The following is a 20,182-nucleotide window of genomic DNA, read 5'->3' as shown; positions in this document are numbered from 1 at the left end:
CAATGCAGCTGGTGTCGTAACGTTTTCCTGAGTGCAAAGAGGAGGAGGAGGAGGAGAGAATATATCATTTTTGTAGGGTTCATCTGGGAACAGGGGAGTTATGCATAGATTCTTTAACATGCATAAACCGTTTTAGTAACTGTGTAATGCTTTGCAGAGCAGCACGAGCAGCACCATCATGTGGCGTAACATTCAAATCTTTACTGTGATCGGTTACAATAATACGTATTCGATGAGTAGTGTCACAAAGCCAAGTTTTACTTCAAAGATGGCGCCATGTAGAACGATCTGAAGATCACTGCTGGAGTTCAAATGCTCTCCATGATGTATCTCCACCGTCTTAGTAGATTTAGAAGTAAAACAAAAGCAGATTTGGCCAAAATGTGGAGCTGGATATATATATATATATATAGATATATATATATATTATATATATATATATATATATATAGTATATATAGTGTTATTTTTCAAGTACACAACAACACGAGCTGAGCTACAACACAGCAGCTCTGATTGCAACACATATGCAATAAGCAGTTTGACCAGTAGAGAGAAGCAAGTGATCAGTGGTGTGGCTGGTGTTGTTTCCATCCTTCCAGCTCATTCCACAGTGCAGCGTGCACAAGCTTTTCCACTTCAGTCACAAGCTTTTCCACTTCAGTCACAAGCTTTTCCACTTCAGTCTTGCTGTGAGTTTTTCATAAATTCAGTCACATGTCACTCCTTCTGTAACAGATTGTAAAACTGTGTTTGAAGAATAGTCTTTTTGAGCAACTCAACCACTTGCACCCAAAATACTGGCACTAACAAAAACCTCTTGTAGCCCAACATGTGGCCAGTTGTGGTATGAGGGAGTGATATTTTTTACTGCAAACAAGACCATTACTGTTGTAAACCCTCTGCTTGCTCTTTCACCAGGGAGCTCAGAGTGTGTTAATATTACACTGAGGAGTAAAAAAACTGTAATTCTGGCACTAGTCTCTGCATCGCAACGCAGCACAGAACGTCAGAGAAAGTCAATGAATAAGGAACGAGTGAAAGAAAAGACACACAACAAGTCGGTGTAGGTGGCAGGGAGCAGTCAGTGCTGAGATCGACCCTACGTCTCCATCTTATTGCTGTCTTTTATCAGATGTTAGAATAATCACAACTAAACTCAGATGGAAATGATCAGATAAGGCCTTTTTTGTGTTTTAGCACCACAGACTGATAAGCTGATATTTGGCATATTCTGCTGTACGGTAACATAGAGGCAGGACAGTGCAGCTCAGTTTAATCCGTCCTTTTCCCTTTGTCTACACCTAGTTACAACTGGATGTGCCCGGAAAAACACTTTCTGAGATTCAAAGAAAAAGTAAAGAATAACATTGTGTTCTGCTCCTCCTTGTTGGGGAGTAATGAGATGCAGACGTCCGTCCATAGGACCTGAAAACATGTGCGGTGCCTCGTCACCAAACTCAATAAACCCAGAGCTCTGGATTGAATTAGCTGGTACGCATTTGGCCTCTGGACACTGTATCATCTCTTTCATATTTTTTTTACTCCACAGAGAGGAGGTTGAATCACATGTTATTTGAGATTCAAAGTCGATATAGTGTATTGATCCTTTTTTATCAGACTCAACTATTAAGGTCGGTAGTTCATGAGACACCAGGTCTACTGTATGTTCTGTATGCAGGTAAAATAATGATATGGCACATCATCCTAAGCATCCAGACACCAAAACACAATGTGTGCTAGGTGTGGGTCTCATGGATACTTTAAAAATAGTGTTGCTTGCATATGTGGAGTTGCTGATCAAACATAAAGTTGCTGATGTTGCATATTTTAAAGCTGCATTAAGCGTTTTCTGTCCACAAAACAAACTGACGGAAGTTTTTACAGCTAACGTCCGTGCACCAATATTAACCAACATTTACCTTCATTTTAGCCTCGGTTAACCAACCCCTGAGAAAAATATCTGGGTCATCAGCTTGCCAAATGTGAGACTTTCTTTGCTTTCCACTCGACAATCTTGGCAGGAAGGTAGCGTAGAGTCGACTTGATTTAGTAACCAAAACATTAAGATGAAAGCAGCTAGAAATATATGTAGAGTAGGGGTGTTAGTCTCAGGTAATTTGGCACTATGAATGATTAAAATATTGCTTAATGCAGGTTTAAATGATTGGAAAATGTAGAAATGCAGACCGCTGCTCTGTTTTATCTCCAGGATTGACTAAAACCTTTAGATCTGATAGTGTTTCTTTGAATTTATTGCATTTATCCAGTCTCTCGGAGGAAAACAAGCATTGGGTCTGACCTTGTTCTCACTGTAATACTCGTACATCAGCCTCTCTCTGTTTGCTTCTCTCTCCATCTCTCTAGTGTAACACTGTAAGGTCGGCTGTCCAGCAGCCTTACCTCCTTTATATACAATAAAAGCATCATGGCAGTCACCTGAAGTGGAAATGGTCCAAGGGCACTTATTGAAACAGGTTACAGGATGTCAGGGGGAGAGGGGCAGGACATTTTCTTGATCTGATTGATGAAATCCTCCTCTGATCACTGAGAACTTGGACCAGGATCTGGGAGGGAAAATTTGGTTTCACACTTGTGCAACGTGCAAAATACAAACGAGTTCAGACACCAAGCTCTGATGTGAGTATAATACAAGCAGAGCTGTCCACTGAGGCAGCACATCTACACTTCTGGGGTAGAATCCACTCTGCCGTGACCGCCGACTGCACTGGCCTGGTTCATTTCAAAGCTTCAAATGTGGCTGGAAATGAATCATTAAACTCAATTCATCAACTGGAGTTTGATAGGAATAACCGAGCCAGCTGTGTGGCATGAAGATGTGCCAGCGGGCTACAGTATGGACATGTTTTCAGGTTGGTGTGAATGTGGACCGGGTCCTCCTAGTGATCCCAGTGCATCCACTTTGTGTTCTCTCCCAGCAGGTCCCAGGGCTCCTCCTCTAGCCAGCACAGCCATTGTATCTCCTGACATGCTGGCAAACTCAAAGGAAAATGTCCCGTAAAACAGCATGATGATGACGCAGAAAACCCATTCGAAGATGGCTGATGCGTGCTGAAGGACGAAGCTCTCCTGACAGAAAAACACACCACCTGAAAACACAGTTAAGGACAACAGCAGCAAAGCAATGTGAAAGCCTGCAGTCGCCATGTTTGTGTGTCAGTACAAACCCTATTTGATCCTCTCTTACAGAGACTGCAAAATGCACGTGTTTTAATACATGAAAGGAGGAGATGATTTTCTAAATATGAAACAAAAAAGTTGGTGCTCTGAATGTTTTCACGCTGGATTAAAGAGATGCGATATAACATGTCAATTAATGAGCTTCAGAGGTGCTGGTAGGTGGATTTTATTACCTTCAGAGAGGCAGGTTAGCTGTTCCCAAGCATAGCTAATCGATTTCAGCTTGAGGCATGTAAGTGGAATCAATCTTCTCATTTAACTATTGGCAAGAAAGCAAATAAGCGTATATACCAAAATGTCAAGTCAATACTTTAAAGTTTGAATGACCTTTGCAGCATAACTCTAAAAACTGTACACCTTCTGTCGCTCTGAGAGACTTTCCTAAAATGCTGACAAAAGGCCTTGCTGCTGTGACTGAGTCTATAAATGTGACTCATGTTAGCCAATAACTAGAAGTTCTGAAATGATTTGATTGTGAATCAATCTGTTGCTCTTTTTGACAGTGGATTCCTAAGCTGCACACTCTTGAGGACTAGCATTTCGGACCACTGATGTCTTAGAGTGCCGTTATCCTAGACCTATGTTGAAATCAATCTCCCTCTATGTCTTGAAGATATTAAGTAAATTTCTTACTTACTGTTGAGCTTGCTGATCTAAAAAAAACCAAAAACATTTTGCGCCTAGTTACACTGAAGCTCTACACTGAAGCCCCCCTGAATTTAGCAGGAATAAAGGGAGTGTTTATTGACATTACTTCTCACCGGTGCATTTCGGAAGTTTAAGTTCCGCTTTCGTCACCGCTTAATCACAAATATTTAATCGGAATCCTTTTCTTCTCAAACACTTCTGATGGGATTGAGAAGCGATGGCCCAGTACTTTAAAAACAACTTCATGTATGTAGTGGTTTTCTAGGACTTTGTGGTGAGTGTTAACAACCCGTCTTTCATCTACAGCCGACACCGTTTTCTAAAAACACGTGCATTTTGCCAGTCTCTGTAAGAGAGGATCAAATAGGGTTTGTACTGACACACAAACATGGCCCGACTGCAGGCTTTCACATTGCTTTGCTGCTGTTGTCCTTACTGTGTTTTCAGGTGGTGTGTTTTTCTGTCAGGAGAGCTTCGTCCTCCGCACCGCATTAGCCATCTTCGAATGGGTTTTCTGTGCGTCATCATCATGCTGTTTACGGGACATTTTCCTTTGAGTTTTGCCAGCATGTCAGGAGATACAATGGCTTGTGCTGGCTAGAGGAGGAGCCCTGGGACCTGCTGGGAGAGACACAAAGTGGATGCACTGGGATATCACTAGGAGGACCCGTCCACATCACATCACACAACCTTGAAAACTGTCCATACTGTAGCCCGCCTGGCACCATCTTCATGCCAACCAGCTTGGCTCGTTATTCCTATCAAACTCCGTTGATATTGAGTTTAATGCTTATTTCCAGCCACATTTGAAGCTTTGACATGAACCAGGCCAGTGCAGTCGGCGGTCACAGCAGCAGAGTGGATTCTACCCCAGAGCGTTAATGTGCTGCCTCAGTGGACAGCTTGCTTGTATTTACTCAAATCAGCAGCTTGGTGTCTGAACTCGTTTGTATTTTGCACGTTGACACAAGTTGTGAAACCCAATTTTCCCTCCCAGATCCTGGTCAAGTTCTCAGTGCTCAGGGAGTATTTCATCAATCAGATCAAGAAAATGTCCTGCCCCTCTCCCCCTGACATCCTGTAACCGTTTCATAAGTGCCTTGGACATTTCCATCAGGTGACTGCCATGTGCTTTTATTGTATATAAAGGAGGTAAGGCTGCTGGACAGCGAGCTTACAGTGTTACACTAGAGAGATGGAGAGAGAAGCAACAGAGAGAGGGCTGATGTTCGTACGATTACATTGAGAACAAGGTCAGACCCAATGCTTGTTTTCCTCCGAGGAGACTGTGATAAAATTGCAATAATCAAATTCCAAGAGAAACACTATCGATCTAAGGTTTTAGTCAACTGGAGATTAAACAGAGCCGCGGTCTGCATTTCTACATTTTCCACTCATTTCAAATGCATTAGCACATATTTTTAATCATTACATGTGCCAATTAACCTGAGGACTAAACCCCCGACCTCTACATATTATTTCCAGCTGTCTTTACTCTTAATGTTTTGGTTACCTAAATACAAGTACGGACATGCTATACGCTACCTTCCTGCCAAGTATTGTCGACGTGGGAAAGCACAGAAAGTCTCACATTTGGCCCAAAGACGCTGTGACCAGCCGATATTTTTTCCAGGTGGTTAACCGAGGACTATAAATGAAGGTACAAATGTTGGTTAATATTGTGCACTGACGTTAGCTTGTAAAAACTTCACGTCAGTGTTGTTTTGTGGACCGAAAAACGCTTAACTTGCAGCTTTATCAAAATTGCAACACTCAGCAACTTTATGTTGCATCAGCCACTCCCACTATTGCAAGCAACACTATTGTTAAAGTATCTCATGGACCCACATCTAGCCAAAACACTTGTGTTTTGTGTCTGGATTGCTTAGGCTTATGCGCCATTATCATATTTTAACTGTATAAGAAACTTTACAAGTAGACCTGGTGTCTCATGAAACTACCGACCTTACCATGTTGAGTCTGATAAAAAAGCTATCAATACACTAATTCAACTTTGTCTCAAATACAATTGTGATTTTAACCTCTCTCTCTGTGGTATTGTAAAAAACAAAACATGAAAGAGATGTAACAGTGTCCAGAGGCCAAATGGTTTACCACGCTACTTCATCCAGCTCTGGGTTTATTTGAGTTTGTGTGCCGAGGCCACCGCACATGTTTTCAGTTCCTATGGTCTCGGACGTCTGCATTCTCATTACTCCCCAAACAAGGAGGCCGCACACACATGTTCATCTTTATTTTTTCTTTGAATCTCAACGAAATGTTTTCCGGGTCACATCCTAGTTGTGAACTAGGTTTGTAGACAAAGGAGAAAATGGAGGATTAAACTGAGCTGCACTGTCCTGCCTCGTATGCTGTTAACAGCAGAATATGCCCAATATCAGGCTTTATGCCTCTGTGGTGCTTAAACACAAAAATGCCTTATCTGATCATTTCCATCTGAGTTTAGTTGTGATGTATTCTAACATCTATAAAGGACAGCAATAAGATGGAGACGAGGGTGTCGATTCAGCACTGACTGCTCCCTGCCACCTACACCGACCTTGTTGGTGTCTTTCTTTCACTCGTTCCTTATTCATTGACTTCTCTCTGAGTTCTGTTGCTGCTGTTGCGATGCAGAGCCATAGTTGCCAGAATTGATTTTACAGTTTTTTTACTCCTCAGTGTACTATTAACACACTTGAGTCCTGGTGAAGAGCAAGCAGCGGGTTTACAACCACGTAATGGTCTTGTTGCATGTAAAAAAATATCATCCCTACATACCACAAACGGCCACATGTTGGCTACAAGAGGTTTTTCGTTAGTGCAGTTGTATTTTGGGGTTCAAGTTGGTTGGAGTTTGCCAAAAATGACTATCTTAACACACACAGTTTACACATCTGTTACAGAAGGAGGTGACATGTGACCTGAATTTATGAAAACTACAGCAAGACTGATTGAAAAAGCTTGTGATCGAAGTGGAAAAAGTGTTGTGACGTGAAATGGAAAAGCTTGTGTTGCACTGCATGTGGATATTGAGGCTGCGAGGATGGAAACAACACAGCCACCACCACGAATCACTGCTTCTCTCTACTGGTCAAACTGCGTATTGCATATGTGTTTGCAATCAGAGCTGCTTGGTTGTAGTTTGTTAGCTCAGCTCGTGTTTTGTCTTACTTGAAAACTAAACACCTTAATTTATAATATATATATATCTATATATATTCTATATATATATATACTCTATATATATATATATTATATATCTATATATATATATCTATATATACCAGCCCACAAAATATTCAGTCTGCTACACTTTTGGCCAAATTCTGCTTTTTGTTTTACTTCAAATCTACTAAGACGGTGGAAGATACATCATGGAAGAGGATTTGAAACTCAGCAGTGATCTTCAGATCGTTCTACATGGCGCATCTTTGAAAGTAAACTTGGCTTTGTGACACTACTCAATCGAAGAATACTCTTATTGTAACCGATCACAGTAAAGATTTTTGAATGTTACGCCCACATGATGGTGCTGCTCGTGCTGTCATGCAAAGCATTACACAGTTACTAAAACGGTTTATTCATGTTCAAGAATCCTTGCATAACTCCCCTGTTCCCAGATGAACCCTCAAAAATGATATATTCTCTCCTTCCTCCTTCCTCCTCTTTTGCACTCAGGCAAACGTTTTCGTTTTTACGGACCACCAACGACTGCATGTTGATTCAAAGCAGATATGAACTCTGCTTGCTTCTGCCTTCTGTTGTCTTTGTTTATGTTTCATAAGTTGTCATTGTTTATTTTTGGTTGTTTTTGTGTAGTATAGGTGCAATGTTATAATATACTAGATAGTTTTTTGTTAATCAAGACTCGTAAAGCTTTAACGCAAAATAAACAACATTCCCGTATAGTTAGCTTGGAGACTGCTCTGCTGCTCCACCAACGTTGTTAAATAATCTGCCAAACAAAAACATAATTTATTTCATGCGTAGTAGACCATTAGTGAGAGCATTCGACAAAACTAACTAGCTTCTGTCCAGTGAACCTGACAAAAAATCTGTTACTCAATTCTTTCAAATGCAAAATGCTTCTCCCTATGTTGCCTTATTATTATTTTCATAATGAAAACCAAAGAGGTTTAGGTTGTTTAAATTTATTTTTAATGAAAAAGTCATATGATTGTGTATTATGCCTTTTGTCAACCAAATAAAAAATTAAAAAAAGTTGCGCTTCATGATTTTTACTTATGTTCCTTTTTCAGTTTGATTACCGCATAACATAAAAAAGCCAGACCAGCAGTTCATATCTTTAATTCTGTTATTGTTTAATTATTTACATTTGTCAAGTTCCTCTGCAGGACACACTCAACCCATTAAATGCGGAGGAAAAACCTCTCTTACAAAAAACAGGTGTCGGCTTTTCGATGAAAGGCACGGGTTGTTAACACTCACCACAAAGTCCTAGCAAACCACTACAGAACATGAAGTTTTTTCAAGACTGGCCAACGCTTCCTCATCCCATCAGAAGTGTTGCAAGAAACGTATTCGATTAATTACTCTTGTGATTACTCGATGACCGAAAGCGGACTTTAAACTTTCCTAAATGCCCTGTGTGAGATGTGCAGAAGTATTTCAATAAAACACTCCTTTATTCCTCTCAAATTCTATGGGGGCGGCTGCAGTGAGAGCTGCAGTGTAACTCGTCCAAATGGTGTCTTTTGGTTTTTTTTTTAGATCATAACTCACCAGTAAGTCAGAAATTTATACTTATCTCACGCCATCGCGACGCTTGCTTCACCATAGGTCTCTAACGCAACTCTACGACCTCCGTGGTCCTCGAAATGCTTTCGTTTTCAAGGCGTGTGCCGCTTAGCACTCCTACTGCACAAAGGAGCCCAGATTGATTCACAATCAAATCATTTCCGACTTCTAGTTATTTGCTACCTGCGTCCCCTTTCTAGAACTCCGTCACACAGCAGGCCTGCGCCTGCGGGTTTTAAAGGTTTTAATAAATATTGGGGGTAATTTGGGTGGGGTTGGTAAAGGTCACATCATGTGTTTAAAAAATAAGACATTTAAAGATAATACCTCTAAAGATAACACAGCCACCGGGGCGCGCGTGCAGCCCCAAACCAAAAAGACAAAACTTGATATTAAAACACAAGCAGAAGGCTGCCACGAAAAGGCATGCTTATGGCATTTTCATTTGATTCGTATCTGTAACCGTAGCTGGAATCAACCGCGCATAGGGAGCATATTCTGTAGCTTGATTTATGCACAGTGAACTGACCGTGAGCAGGCGCAAACAGCCTTCCTGTAGCACCTATACAAAATAAGACTTTTGCTTTTGACAAGGAATTTTACCGTCATACCCAACAGATCTCTCAACCCAGCTTTGGTTGCGCTTCTCATTACCCTTCTGGCCCTCATTCCTATGCAAGTCACGTGGATGACAGGCAACTTGCCGTTGTGATTACCGGCACTTGTCTTTGACTTTTGAATATACTGATAGCACCAAGGTTGTTTCCATGTACCGTACATGTCCCGCTTAACTGCATGTTTTCAGAGGTGGAGGTATCATGTCCCAAGTCATGGTTAGAGGCTAATCATATCACTTCAGCACGTCTAAGTGGGTCCAGACCCGATTCTTCGCATGCTTTTATCTTCCGAGTCTTTCATTTGCTTTGGTGTTCCTTTAGGCCTACCAGGGAAGATCTTTGGCTTAGATTATAATATTTCTCAAAATGATTTGATGTTTTGTGGAAAGGACAAGGCTTGGTTACTGTTCTGTCCTCTGCGTTTTGTCTTTATTTATTGTCCATCAGCTACAACCACCTTTCATATAATTACTACTCAACCTCTTTTAAAGCTGATTTATCCTAAACTTTGGCTTTAAGTTCTTCCTATCTAGCAGTTGTAGCCACAAAGAGGCGGTCTTGTCCAGGGTGCGGTCAGTTCAGGACGACGCGGGGGGGGTGAAGTATTAGGGGTAGAGGGTAGAGTATTTAGAAAAGGGACAAGCTTTTTGGGCACCTCCCAAGAAAACTTGGTCGGCCCAAAGTGGCCGTATGAGGCTTTTGTTTCTTCTGGTAGTTGGCCTCTCAGGATTCAGCTTTGCTCGGACATGAGGTTAGGCGAAGAAAATGCAATGTCAGAGGTTGACAATGGACTGCAAGCACCTCACACTGTGTTCTTTTTTCTCTCCGTCCTAAAGATACCGTTAATCACTTCTACAATGTTTACCTGACATGACTCCTGGCCGCAGATCAAAGTTCTTGTTGACAATCTGCAGCATGCTCTGGACTTGATTTCTGAGAGGAACCGTTAAGTGAACAAGGAGATAAGACTAGAGGATGCGGCCACACCGATAGATACGACCCCAACCCCGATATATTTCTACCTATCAGACCTGGGAGATGGATGTATGGATATATGTTTTATCATGGAACATGTTTTGCTTCCAACTGTATCTTACACACAGCCTTCACCATCACAGGGTGAATGAATGAAGCTGGTAATGCTCATCCTGAACCAGAACTCTCCTGCACGTTGTGTGTATTTTACCAGAGCCTTGGCCACCCAGCGGGCGGCGTAGGCAGCAGCGCGGTCCACCTTGAGAAAGTCTTTCCCAGAGAAGCTCCACCAACCGTGAGCTCCCCTGTTTCACCATATGTGTTTCTACAATGATTTTCTCTGCCCTGTGCATCTTATCCATGCGTCCTCACCCTCTTTTATTGCCATGCTAAGTTTTCCGGCACAAATTATATCCTTTGAGTTTGCCAGCTGTGGCGAAGGAGGGATTGAGAAATGAGCATGTTGTGGCGTTAGACATGTGCATTTGAAGTGTCTCCTGAGTGACCTCATGAGCTGCGGAGCAAGCGAGAGTTTTTGATCAGTGGTGCGTCAAACGCTGGGAGGTCGATACGCTAGTTGATCAGCACGTAGGCCACTAGGACGCCCTGGTCCACAGTGTCGCGCTACCAACTGAAAGACGTATGTGTCCATGTGGTAGGTTCGTGTTAGATGGTCTTGTCGTCCAAGCATATTTCGCCGGAAACCACCGGCTGTTGATCACCCTGCATCTCTAGTCAATGACTCACACACACTGCGCAACATTACTCGCGTTACCTTCACTTATCTTCAACTGACATACAGTTAAACATGCAATCATGCACCCGATTGTATGTCAGACACCCCTGTGGTTATTCATTTCCAGCCATGCATTTTGAAAGCGTTTGTGAAGAGTGATGTTCTGTAACCAGGCCAGTGCAGTCGGCTGTAGTCTGTATTGTTTCTGGCCAGGAGTGGGGAGTGGTCTATCCCCATGTTGTTACGGTGATCAGAACTGATGTCTGGCGTTTCCTCGTTTCGCCGACAGGCGCCTTGTATAAGTTGGATTCTTAGATATTATGGATCTCATGCCTTTCAGAGCTTGGTGTCTTGATGTTTTGATTCTCGTTTGTATTTTGTGCACTCCTTTCGTTGCACAAGTGTGAATAGTCCAATAGTTTTTTCATGTTCACGGCTCGCATCGACTTTCTACGCCCTGTCGCTCACCAAGTAGTCAGTGACCCCTCATTCTGAGGCCTCCTACCGTCTCTCAGTTGCACACCTCTCAGTGAGATCAGTATGTCTTAGCAGTATAATCTGCTGCACTTGTCCCTGCCACCTGCAGATCCCCCGACTGGGACCGTCCTGTACTGTGAACTCGCTTTTGGGGTGGATCCACAGCTCCAGCAAGCTCCCGTGGATCATCCGCCAGGGGCGAATTCACGTGGGCATAGCCGATTGCTGACGACGATCAATTAGCTCCACCTTCCCATCCCCTTCTGTTCTACTAGGTGACTTGCTCATGACTTCTTTACCTGTGGTGACTAGGATAACAGGAGGGAGTAGATTCGACACTGCTGTGTACGGATGACACGTAGTTTTTACATATTGTTTATCCCAGCTAGCAGCGATGCTGACTCGGACCCCAATCTTGCACCCACAACCAGGAGATTTTTTGAGGCTGCAGTGTTTTCCTTGTGAAATGTCATCAACTAAGGACTTTGAAATCATTGCTGTATTTGTAAAAAACTATTGATTTATGAAGCTTCGGGAGCTTGTTTCTGATGTTTCTGACCCGGTTTTAATTACATAGTTACTTTGGATACTCATTAATAATTAATACTCCTTTGATTTGTAGTAAAAAAAACGTGTTTCCGTTCTAATCCGGGAATTTAAATCTAAAGCTCTGTGTTGTTTTAGACCTCTAGATGCTCCCAATAACCTCCTTTGACCCTGGAACACAAAGGCACAGCTAGACACCTAACTGTCACAGAGTGTTGCAGTCAGTGGCTAACTGCCTTAAATCAGTCAAACGGGTCTATTATTTCTACAACAAAAGAGCTTTATCTTAACAAATACTTATCCTTCCCTTCCTTCTCTTTTTCCCCGTCTTCTCTTCCTTTCCTTCCTTTCTTCCCCCTTCCCTTCTTCTTTTACTTCTTCTTCTTCCCCCTTTCTTCCCTTCCCCCCCCTTACCCCCTTCCCTTATCTCCCCCTTTCTGCTTCTTCCCTTCTTCTTTTCTTCCCTCCTTCTTCTTTCCCTTCCCTTCTCCTTCTGCTTCTACCTTCTTTCCCCTTCCTTCCCCTTTTCCTTCCTTCCTTCCTTCCTTTCTTCTTTCTTCTTCTTCCTTCTCCTTCCTTTCTTCTTCTTCCTTCCTTTTCCCTTATTTCTTTCTTTCCTTCTGTTTTTCTTTCCCTTCTTCTTCTCCTTCTCTCTCCCCCCTCCTTCCCCTCCTCTTTCCGTCCGCTTCCTTCTCTCTGCCCCTTCCCTTCCTTCTTTTTCCCTTCCTTTCTCTCCCTTCCCTGTCTTTCTTCTTCCTTCCCCCCTTCTTCTTCCTTTCTTATCCCTTTCTTCTTCTTCCTTACCTACTTCCCCCTGCTTCTCTTCTTATCTCTTTTCCTTCCTTTTTCTTCTTCCCTTCCCTTGCCCCCTTCTCCTTCTTCCTTTACACCTTTAATTACCCGTTATCATCATTTCCACTTTCCCCCTCCTCTTCTTTATATCGATGTATTTGCACTTCGGGGGTCCCTTTGCCTCCTTTCCTTCTCTTCTCCCTATCTTGTTCTCCTTTTCTTCCCCGTTGCCCTCCCCCCTTTCCACGCCCTCCGTCCCCCTCTCCTCTCGTTTCCGCTTCTTCTGTCTGACCGTCTCTCTCGAGATAAGTATTATTTTAAGTAAAAGCTCTTTGTTAGAAATAATAGACGTTTGGACCTGATTTGAGAGGCAGTAGCCACTGACTCAACTCTGTGAATTTAGTGTTCGTTGCTGCTTGTGTCCAGGTCAAATTGTAGGTATTGGAACCATCTTAGGTATTAATCACAAGCTTTAGATTTATCCCCGGAGTAGACTGAAACCGTTTTTTTTTTACCTACATCAAAAGGAGTATTATGTATATCAATGAAATTAGCAAAAGTAACATATTAAATTAACCGGTCAAAACATCAGAAACCAAAGCCTGCCCTAAGCTCATAAACTCATGGTTTTACCAAATACAGCAATTGATTCAAAAGTCTTAGTTTGAGTGACTTCACAAGAAAACACTTTAATTCACCTGGGGGGGAAATGGGTTCGGGTCCACTAGAGCAACCAGGATATGATCTTTACCAACTGTGACATCCTGTCCCCCCAGGTGACAGTTACACTGATGAACAGAAGGATGGAGCTGTGCTCCCCAAGCGAGTTCACACCATCGTGATCTCTGTGCGCATGATGACTGCATCTCACTAGGAGGCCAGAAGAGGGTGCTCAATGGAAGGTAGAGCCTCAGAAAACACACAACCCGGGTTCTGACTGATGTTTTTTTTGTCAGGAAAATTGACAGTTACTTAGTTTGCATTGCTAGTCGATCAGGTGATCACGCGTGGTTCCTGTAAATCATTTGGACGACAAGAACATCTACCACCTCGCCTAGTGGTCGCTTTTCATGGAGGACCCCGGTGACACCACACAAACTGCTTGTTTCTTGCATTTATATACAAACTGCAAAGTTCACCACAAGTTTTTCTCAACTTTCCTTCCTCTTTTGCCAAAGGGTGAGTGCTGGGTGTGCACGGAGGAAATAATCATTGTAGACACATATGGGATGGGGAGCTCCTTGGTGAGCTTTCTCTGGCGAAGACTTCTCAATGGTGACCGTCTGCTGCCTACGCAAGCCCGCTGGGTGGCCAATCTCGGGTCCAAAGCCAAACTGTGCATGAGAGTTCTGGTTCATGGAGTGAGCATACCAGCTTCATTCAGTCACCCGTGATGGTTTAGGCTGTGGTCGAATGACCGTTTTGAAGCATAAATTTGGCCGATAAAACATTTTCCATCTCCGGTCTGGTGTGTGTACAGGTGTCGTATGCTATCTGGGTGGGCCCCACCTCTATCTATCTCGCTGTTCCACTACGGTTCCTCCAGAAATCAGAGTCAGAGCTGCTGCCGGATTGTCAACAAGAACTTTATTGCCGGACACACGCGGCAGTCATGTCAGGTAAACATTGTAGAAGTGATTAACAGTATCTTAGAAGGATAGAGAACTAGATACACTTTAATAATAAACCGTGTGATGTGGCTTCCGTCCATTGTCACCTCTGACCATTGCATTCTTCTCTACACTTCCAAGAACTGAACCTGGAAGAGGCCCAATCTACGCAGAAGACAGCCTCATACGCCCACTTTGGCGACCAGAGTTTTCTTGGGAGGTGCCCAAAAAGGCTGGTCTTCAAACACTCTAACCCGCCTCGTCCTGATTGACCATCATCCTGGACAAAGACGCTCTTGTGGTGGGCTACAAACTGCTAGATAGGAGAACTAAAGCCAACGTTAGTGATAAGTCCGATCTTTAACAGAGGTGGTAGATATTATATGCACAGGGGTTGTAAGTCGCTGAGGCAGATAATAAGGACCAACGCCAGAGGCCAGATCCGTTAACCAATCTTTCCCCATCGTTCATCCACAAACACATCAATCCGTTTTAGAATATATATAGATCCTATCACTAGCCAAGAGTCTTCCTGGTAGCCCGTAAAGGACACCAAAGCAAATGAAAAACTCTGAAGATGATATAATATTTGTCACACTAGATCTGAGTGTTTTACCTACAAACTGTATGTTTCCTTTATGTAACTGTGTGAGTTACAGAACAACCTTGGTGCTTCATTTTCAAAGAGTAGCTTCTTGACAACTGAAGTATTTCATCATGACTTCATATCTGGAGTTTGCCAGAAGTGTAATTGATGCTCAACACAAGGCTTGGTGGTTTAGAAGATCTTTTTGTTATGACTGCTAAATCCTTTGTCAAAAGTCTTATTTGTAATAGGTGCTACAGGAAGCTGTGTTGCCGCTGTTAGGTCAATCTGCACGGAAAAGCACAGGTTGCTTCTTGCTTTAAATATATGTTACAATCAATCAAATGTAAAATAGCCATGCAGTCTTATGTTCAGCCCTGCTTTTGTTTTAATATCAGTTGCTTTTTTTTTTTTTGCTGCCCAGCTCTCCCCTGTGGCTTTTATCTTTAGAGTTTTATCTTTAAATGTCTTATTTTTTACCGAGGCCTGCTGCTTGTGACTGAGTCTATAAATGTGACTCATGTTAGCAAATAAACTAGAAGTCTGAATGATTGTGTGCTAATCTGTGCTCTTTTTGCAGTGGATTACTAAGCTGCACACTCTTGAGACTAAAGCATTTCGAGGACCCTGATGTCTGTAGGTTGCCGTTATAGACTATGTTGAATCAATCTTCCTCTATGTCTTTGAGATATTAAGTTAAATTTTCTTACTTATGTGAGCTTGATGATCTAAAAAAAAACAAAAACATTTTGGACTAGTTACACTGCAGCTCTACACTGCAGCCCCCCTGAATTTAGAGGAATAAAGGGGTGTTTATTTGAATACTTCTCACAGGGCATTTAGGAAAGTTTAAGTCCGCTTTCGCATCGCTTAATCACAAAGTATTTAATCGAATACTTTTTCTTCTCAAACACTTCTGATGGGATTGGGAAGCGTGGCCAGTACTTTAAAACTTCCTGTCTGTAGTTGTTTCTAGGACTTTGTGGTGGTGTTAACAACCCGTGCTTTCATCTCAGCCGACCCCGTTTTTAAGAGAGGTTTTTCCTCCATTTAATGTGTTGATTTGTCTGCAGGGAACTTGAACAAATTAATAATTAAACAATAAACAGAATTAAAGATATGAACTGCTGTCTGGCTTTTTATTATGCGGTGAATCAAACTGAAGGAACATGAAGTAAATCAGAAGCGCAACTTTTTTAATTTTTTTATTTGTTGAAAACTAAGGCATTATACACACATCATATGACTTTTCATTAATAGAATTTACAACCTAAACCTCTTGGTTTCATTATGAAAATAATACATAAGGCACATAGGGAGCATTTTGCATTTGAGAATTGAGTAAACAGATTTTTGTTCAGGTTCACTGGACAGAAGCTAGTTAGTTTGTCAGAATGCTCTCACTAATGGTCTACTAACGCATGAATAATTATGTTTTGTTGCAGATATTTAACCACGTTTGTGTGAGCAGCAGAGCATTCTCACAAGCTACTATACGGGAATGTTGTTTATTTTTCTTTGCTTTACAGAGTCTTGATTAAAAAAAAACACTTCTAGTCATATTAATCACCATTGCACCTAACTACACAAAAAACAATAAACATGAAAAACTTATGACATAAACAAAGACAACAGAAGGCAGGAAGCAAGCGAGTTCATTCTGTTTGAATCAAAACATGCAGCTGTGTCGTAACGTTTTCCTGAGTGCAAAGAGGAGGAGGAGGAGGAGAGAATATATCATTTTTGTAGGGTTCCTCTGGGAACAGGGGAGTTATGCATAGATTCTTTAACATGCATAACCGTTTTAGTAACTGGTAATGTTTGCAGAGCCGCACGCGCAGCACCATCATGTGGCGTAAACTTCAAATCTTTACTGTGATCGGTTACCATAATCGTATTCGATGAGTAGTGTCCAAAGCAAGTTTTACTTCAAAGATGGCGCCATGTAGAACATCTGAAGATCACTGGGAGTTGCAAATGCTCTCCATGATGTTCTCCACCGTCTGTAGATTAGAATGTAAAACAAAAGCAGATTTGCCAAAATGTGTAGCAGACTGAATATTTTTGGAGCTGGTAATAATATATTATATATATATATATATATATATATTATTATTATATATATTATATAATTATATATATATATATATATATATATACTATATATAGTGTTTATTTTCAAGTAGACAACAACACGAGCTACTCACAACCAGCAGCTCTGATTTGCAACACATATGCAATAAGCAGTTTGACCAGTAGAGAGAAGCAGTGCTCAGTGGTGTGGCTGGTGTTGTTCCATCCTTCCAGCTCATTCCACGTGCAGCGTGCACAAGCTTTTCCACTTCAGTCACAAGCTTTTCCCTCTCCCTTTCCACTTCAGTCTTGCTGTGAGTTTTTCTAAATTCAATCACATGTCACTCCTTCTGTAACAGATTGTAAACTGTGTTTGAAGAATAGTCTTTTTGAGCAACTCAACCACTTGCACCCAAAATACTGGCACTAACAAAAACCTCTTGTAGCCCAACATGTGGCCAGTTGTGGTATGAGGGAGTGATATTTTTTTACTGAAACAAGACCATTACTGTTGTAAACCCTCTGCTTGCTCTTTCACCAGGGAGCTCAGAGTGTGTTAATATTACACTGAGGAGTAAAAAAACTGTAATTCTGGCACTAGTCTCTGCATCGCAAGCAGCACAGAACGTCAGAGAAAGTCAATGATAAGGAACGACTGAAAGAAAAGACACACAACAAGTCGGTGTAGGTGGCAGGGAGCAGTCAGGTGCGAATGACCCTACGTCTCCATCTTATTGCTGTCTTTTTCAGATGTTAGAATAATCAAAACTAAACTCGATGGAAATGATCAGATAAGGCCTTTTTTGTGTTTTGCACCACAGACTGATAAGCTGATATTTGGCATATTCTGCTGTACGGTAACATAGAGGCAGGACAGTGCAGCTCAGTTTATCCGTCCTTTTCCCTTTGTCTACACCTAGTTACAACTGGAGTGCCCGAAAACACTTTCTGAGATTCAAAGAAAAAGTAAAGAATAACATTGTGTTCTGCTCCTCCTTGTTGGGAGTAATGAGATGCAGCGTCCGTCCCATAGGACCTGAAAACATGTGCGGTGCCTCGTCACCAAACTCATAAACCCAGAGCTTGGATTGAATTAGCGGTACGCATTTGGCCTCTGGACACTGTATCTCTCTTTCATTTTTTTTTTTACTCCACAGAGAGGAGGTTAAATCACATGTTATTTGAGTTCAAAGTTGATATAGTGTATTGATCCTTTTTATCAGACTCAACCATTAAGGTCGGTAGTTCATGAGACACCAGGTCTACTGTATGTTTCTGTATGCAGTTAAAATAATGTATGGCGCACTCATCCTAAGCATCCGACACCAAAACACAATGTGTGCAGGTGTGGGGTCTCATGGATACTTTAAAAATAGTGTTGCTTGCATATGTGGAGTTGCTATCAAACATAAAGTTGCTGATGTTGCATATTTTAAAGCTGCATTAAGCGTTTCTGTCCACAAAAAACAAACTGACGGAAGTTTTTCAGCTAACGTCCGTGCACCAATATTAACCAACATTTACCTTCATTTAGCCTCGGTTAACCAACCCCGAGAAAAATATCTGGGTCATCAGCTTGCCAAATGTGGACTTCTTTTGCTTTCCACTCGACAATCTTGGCCGGAGGTAGCGTAAGTCGACTTGATTTAGTAACCAAACATTAAGTGAAAGCAGCTAGAAATATATGTAGAGTAGGGGTGTTAGTCTCAGGTAATTTGGCACTATGAATGATTAAAATATTGCTATTGCAGGTTTAAATGATTGGAAAATGTAGAAATGCAGACCGCTGCTCTGTTTTATCTCCAGGATTGACTAAAAACCTTAGATCTGATAGTGTTTCTTGAATTTATTGCATTTATCCTCTCTCGGAGGAAAAACAAGCCTTGGTCTGCCTTGTTCTCACTGTAATACTCGTCACATCAGCCTCTCTCTGTTTGTTCTCTCTCCATCTCTCTAGTGTAACACTGTAAGCTCGGCTGTCCAGCAGCCTTCCTCCTTTATATAACATAAAAGCATCATGGCAGTCACCTGAAGTGGAAATGGTCCAGGGCACTTATGAACAGGTTTACAGGATGTCAGGGGGAGAGGGGCAGGACATTTTCTTGATCTGATTGATGAAATCTCCTCTGATCACTGAGAACTTGGACCAGGATCTGGGAGGGAAAATTTGGTTTCACACTGTTGCAACGTGCAAAATACAAACGAGTTCAGACACCAAGCTCTGATGTGGTTAATACAAGCGAGCTGTCCACTGAGGCAGCCCATCTACACTTCTGGGTAGAATCCACTCTGCCGTGACCGCCGACTGCACTGGCCTGGTTCATTTCAAAGCTTCAAATGTGGCTGGAATGAATCATAACTCAATTCATCAACTGGGTTTGTGGAATAACCGAGCCAGCTGTGTGGCATGAAGATGTGCCAGCGGGCTACAGTATGGACATGTTTTCAGGTTGGTGTGAATGTGGACCGGGTCCTCCAGTGATCCCAGTGCATCCCTTTGTGTTCTCTCCCAGCAGGTCCCAGGGCTCCTCCTCTAGCCAGCACAGCCATTGTATCTCCTGACATGCTGGCAAAATCAAAGGAAAATGTCCCGTAAACAGCATGAGATGACGCAGAAAACCCATTCGAAGATGGCTGATGCGTGCTGAAGGACGAGCTCTCCTGACAGAAAACACACCACCTGAAAACACAGTTAAGGACAACAGCGCAAAAGCAGTGGAAAGCTGCTGCGTCGCCATGTTGTGTGTGTCAGTACAAACCCTATTTGATCCTCTCTTACAGAGCTGCAAATGCACGTGTTTTAATACATGAAGGGGAGATGATTTTCTAAATATGAAACAAAAAAGTTGGTGCTCTGAATGTTTTCACGCTGGATTAAAGAGATGCGATATAACATGTCAATTATGAGCTTCAGAGGTGCTGGTAGGTGGATTATTACCTTCAGAGAGGCAGGTTAGCTGTTCCCAAGCATAGCTAATCGATTTCAGCTTGAGGCATGTAGTGGAATCAATCTTCTCATTTCTATTGGCAAGAAAGCAAATAAGCGATATATATATATATAATATATATATTATATTATATATCTATATATTTTATCATATATATATATATATAATATATATATTATATGTGTGTGTGTGTCTATAGAGACTTTAAACCC

General features: G+C 42.0%; 1 protein-coding gene across 2 annotated transcripts in view; it reads right to left on the bottom strand.

Moving 5' to 3' along the window:
• Positions 1-1,709: 1,709 nt before the first annotated feature.
• The window catches only part of zgc:154058 (Transmembrane protein 150A-like), a 37,745-nt gene continuing 19,272 nt past the window's right edge, over positions 1,710-20,182 (bottom strand). For both annotated transcript variants that reach the window (XM_019274697.2, XM_010744918.3), the window contains exon 8: positions 1,710-3,110. In XM_019274697.2, coding sequence (XP_019130242.1) covers positions 2,851-3,110 — 260 coding nt within the window. In that variant the 3' untranslated portion in view covers positions 1,710-2,850. The remainder of the gene's footprint in view (positions 3,111-20,182) is intronic.

This window comes from Larimichthys crocea, chromosome III (assembly GCF_000972845.2).
Source record: "Larimichthys crocea isolate SSNF chromosome III, L_crocea_2.0, whole genome shotgun sequence".
NCBI lineage: Eukaryota > Metazoa > Chordata > Actinopteri > Sciaenidae > Larimichthys > Larimichthys crocea.
The sequence above is the reverse complement of the archived record's forward strand: the minus strand, read 5'-3'. Positions and strand labels throughout refer to the sequence as shown.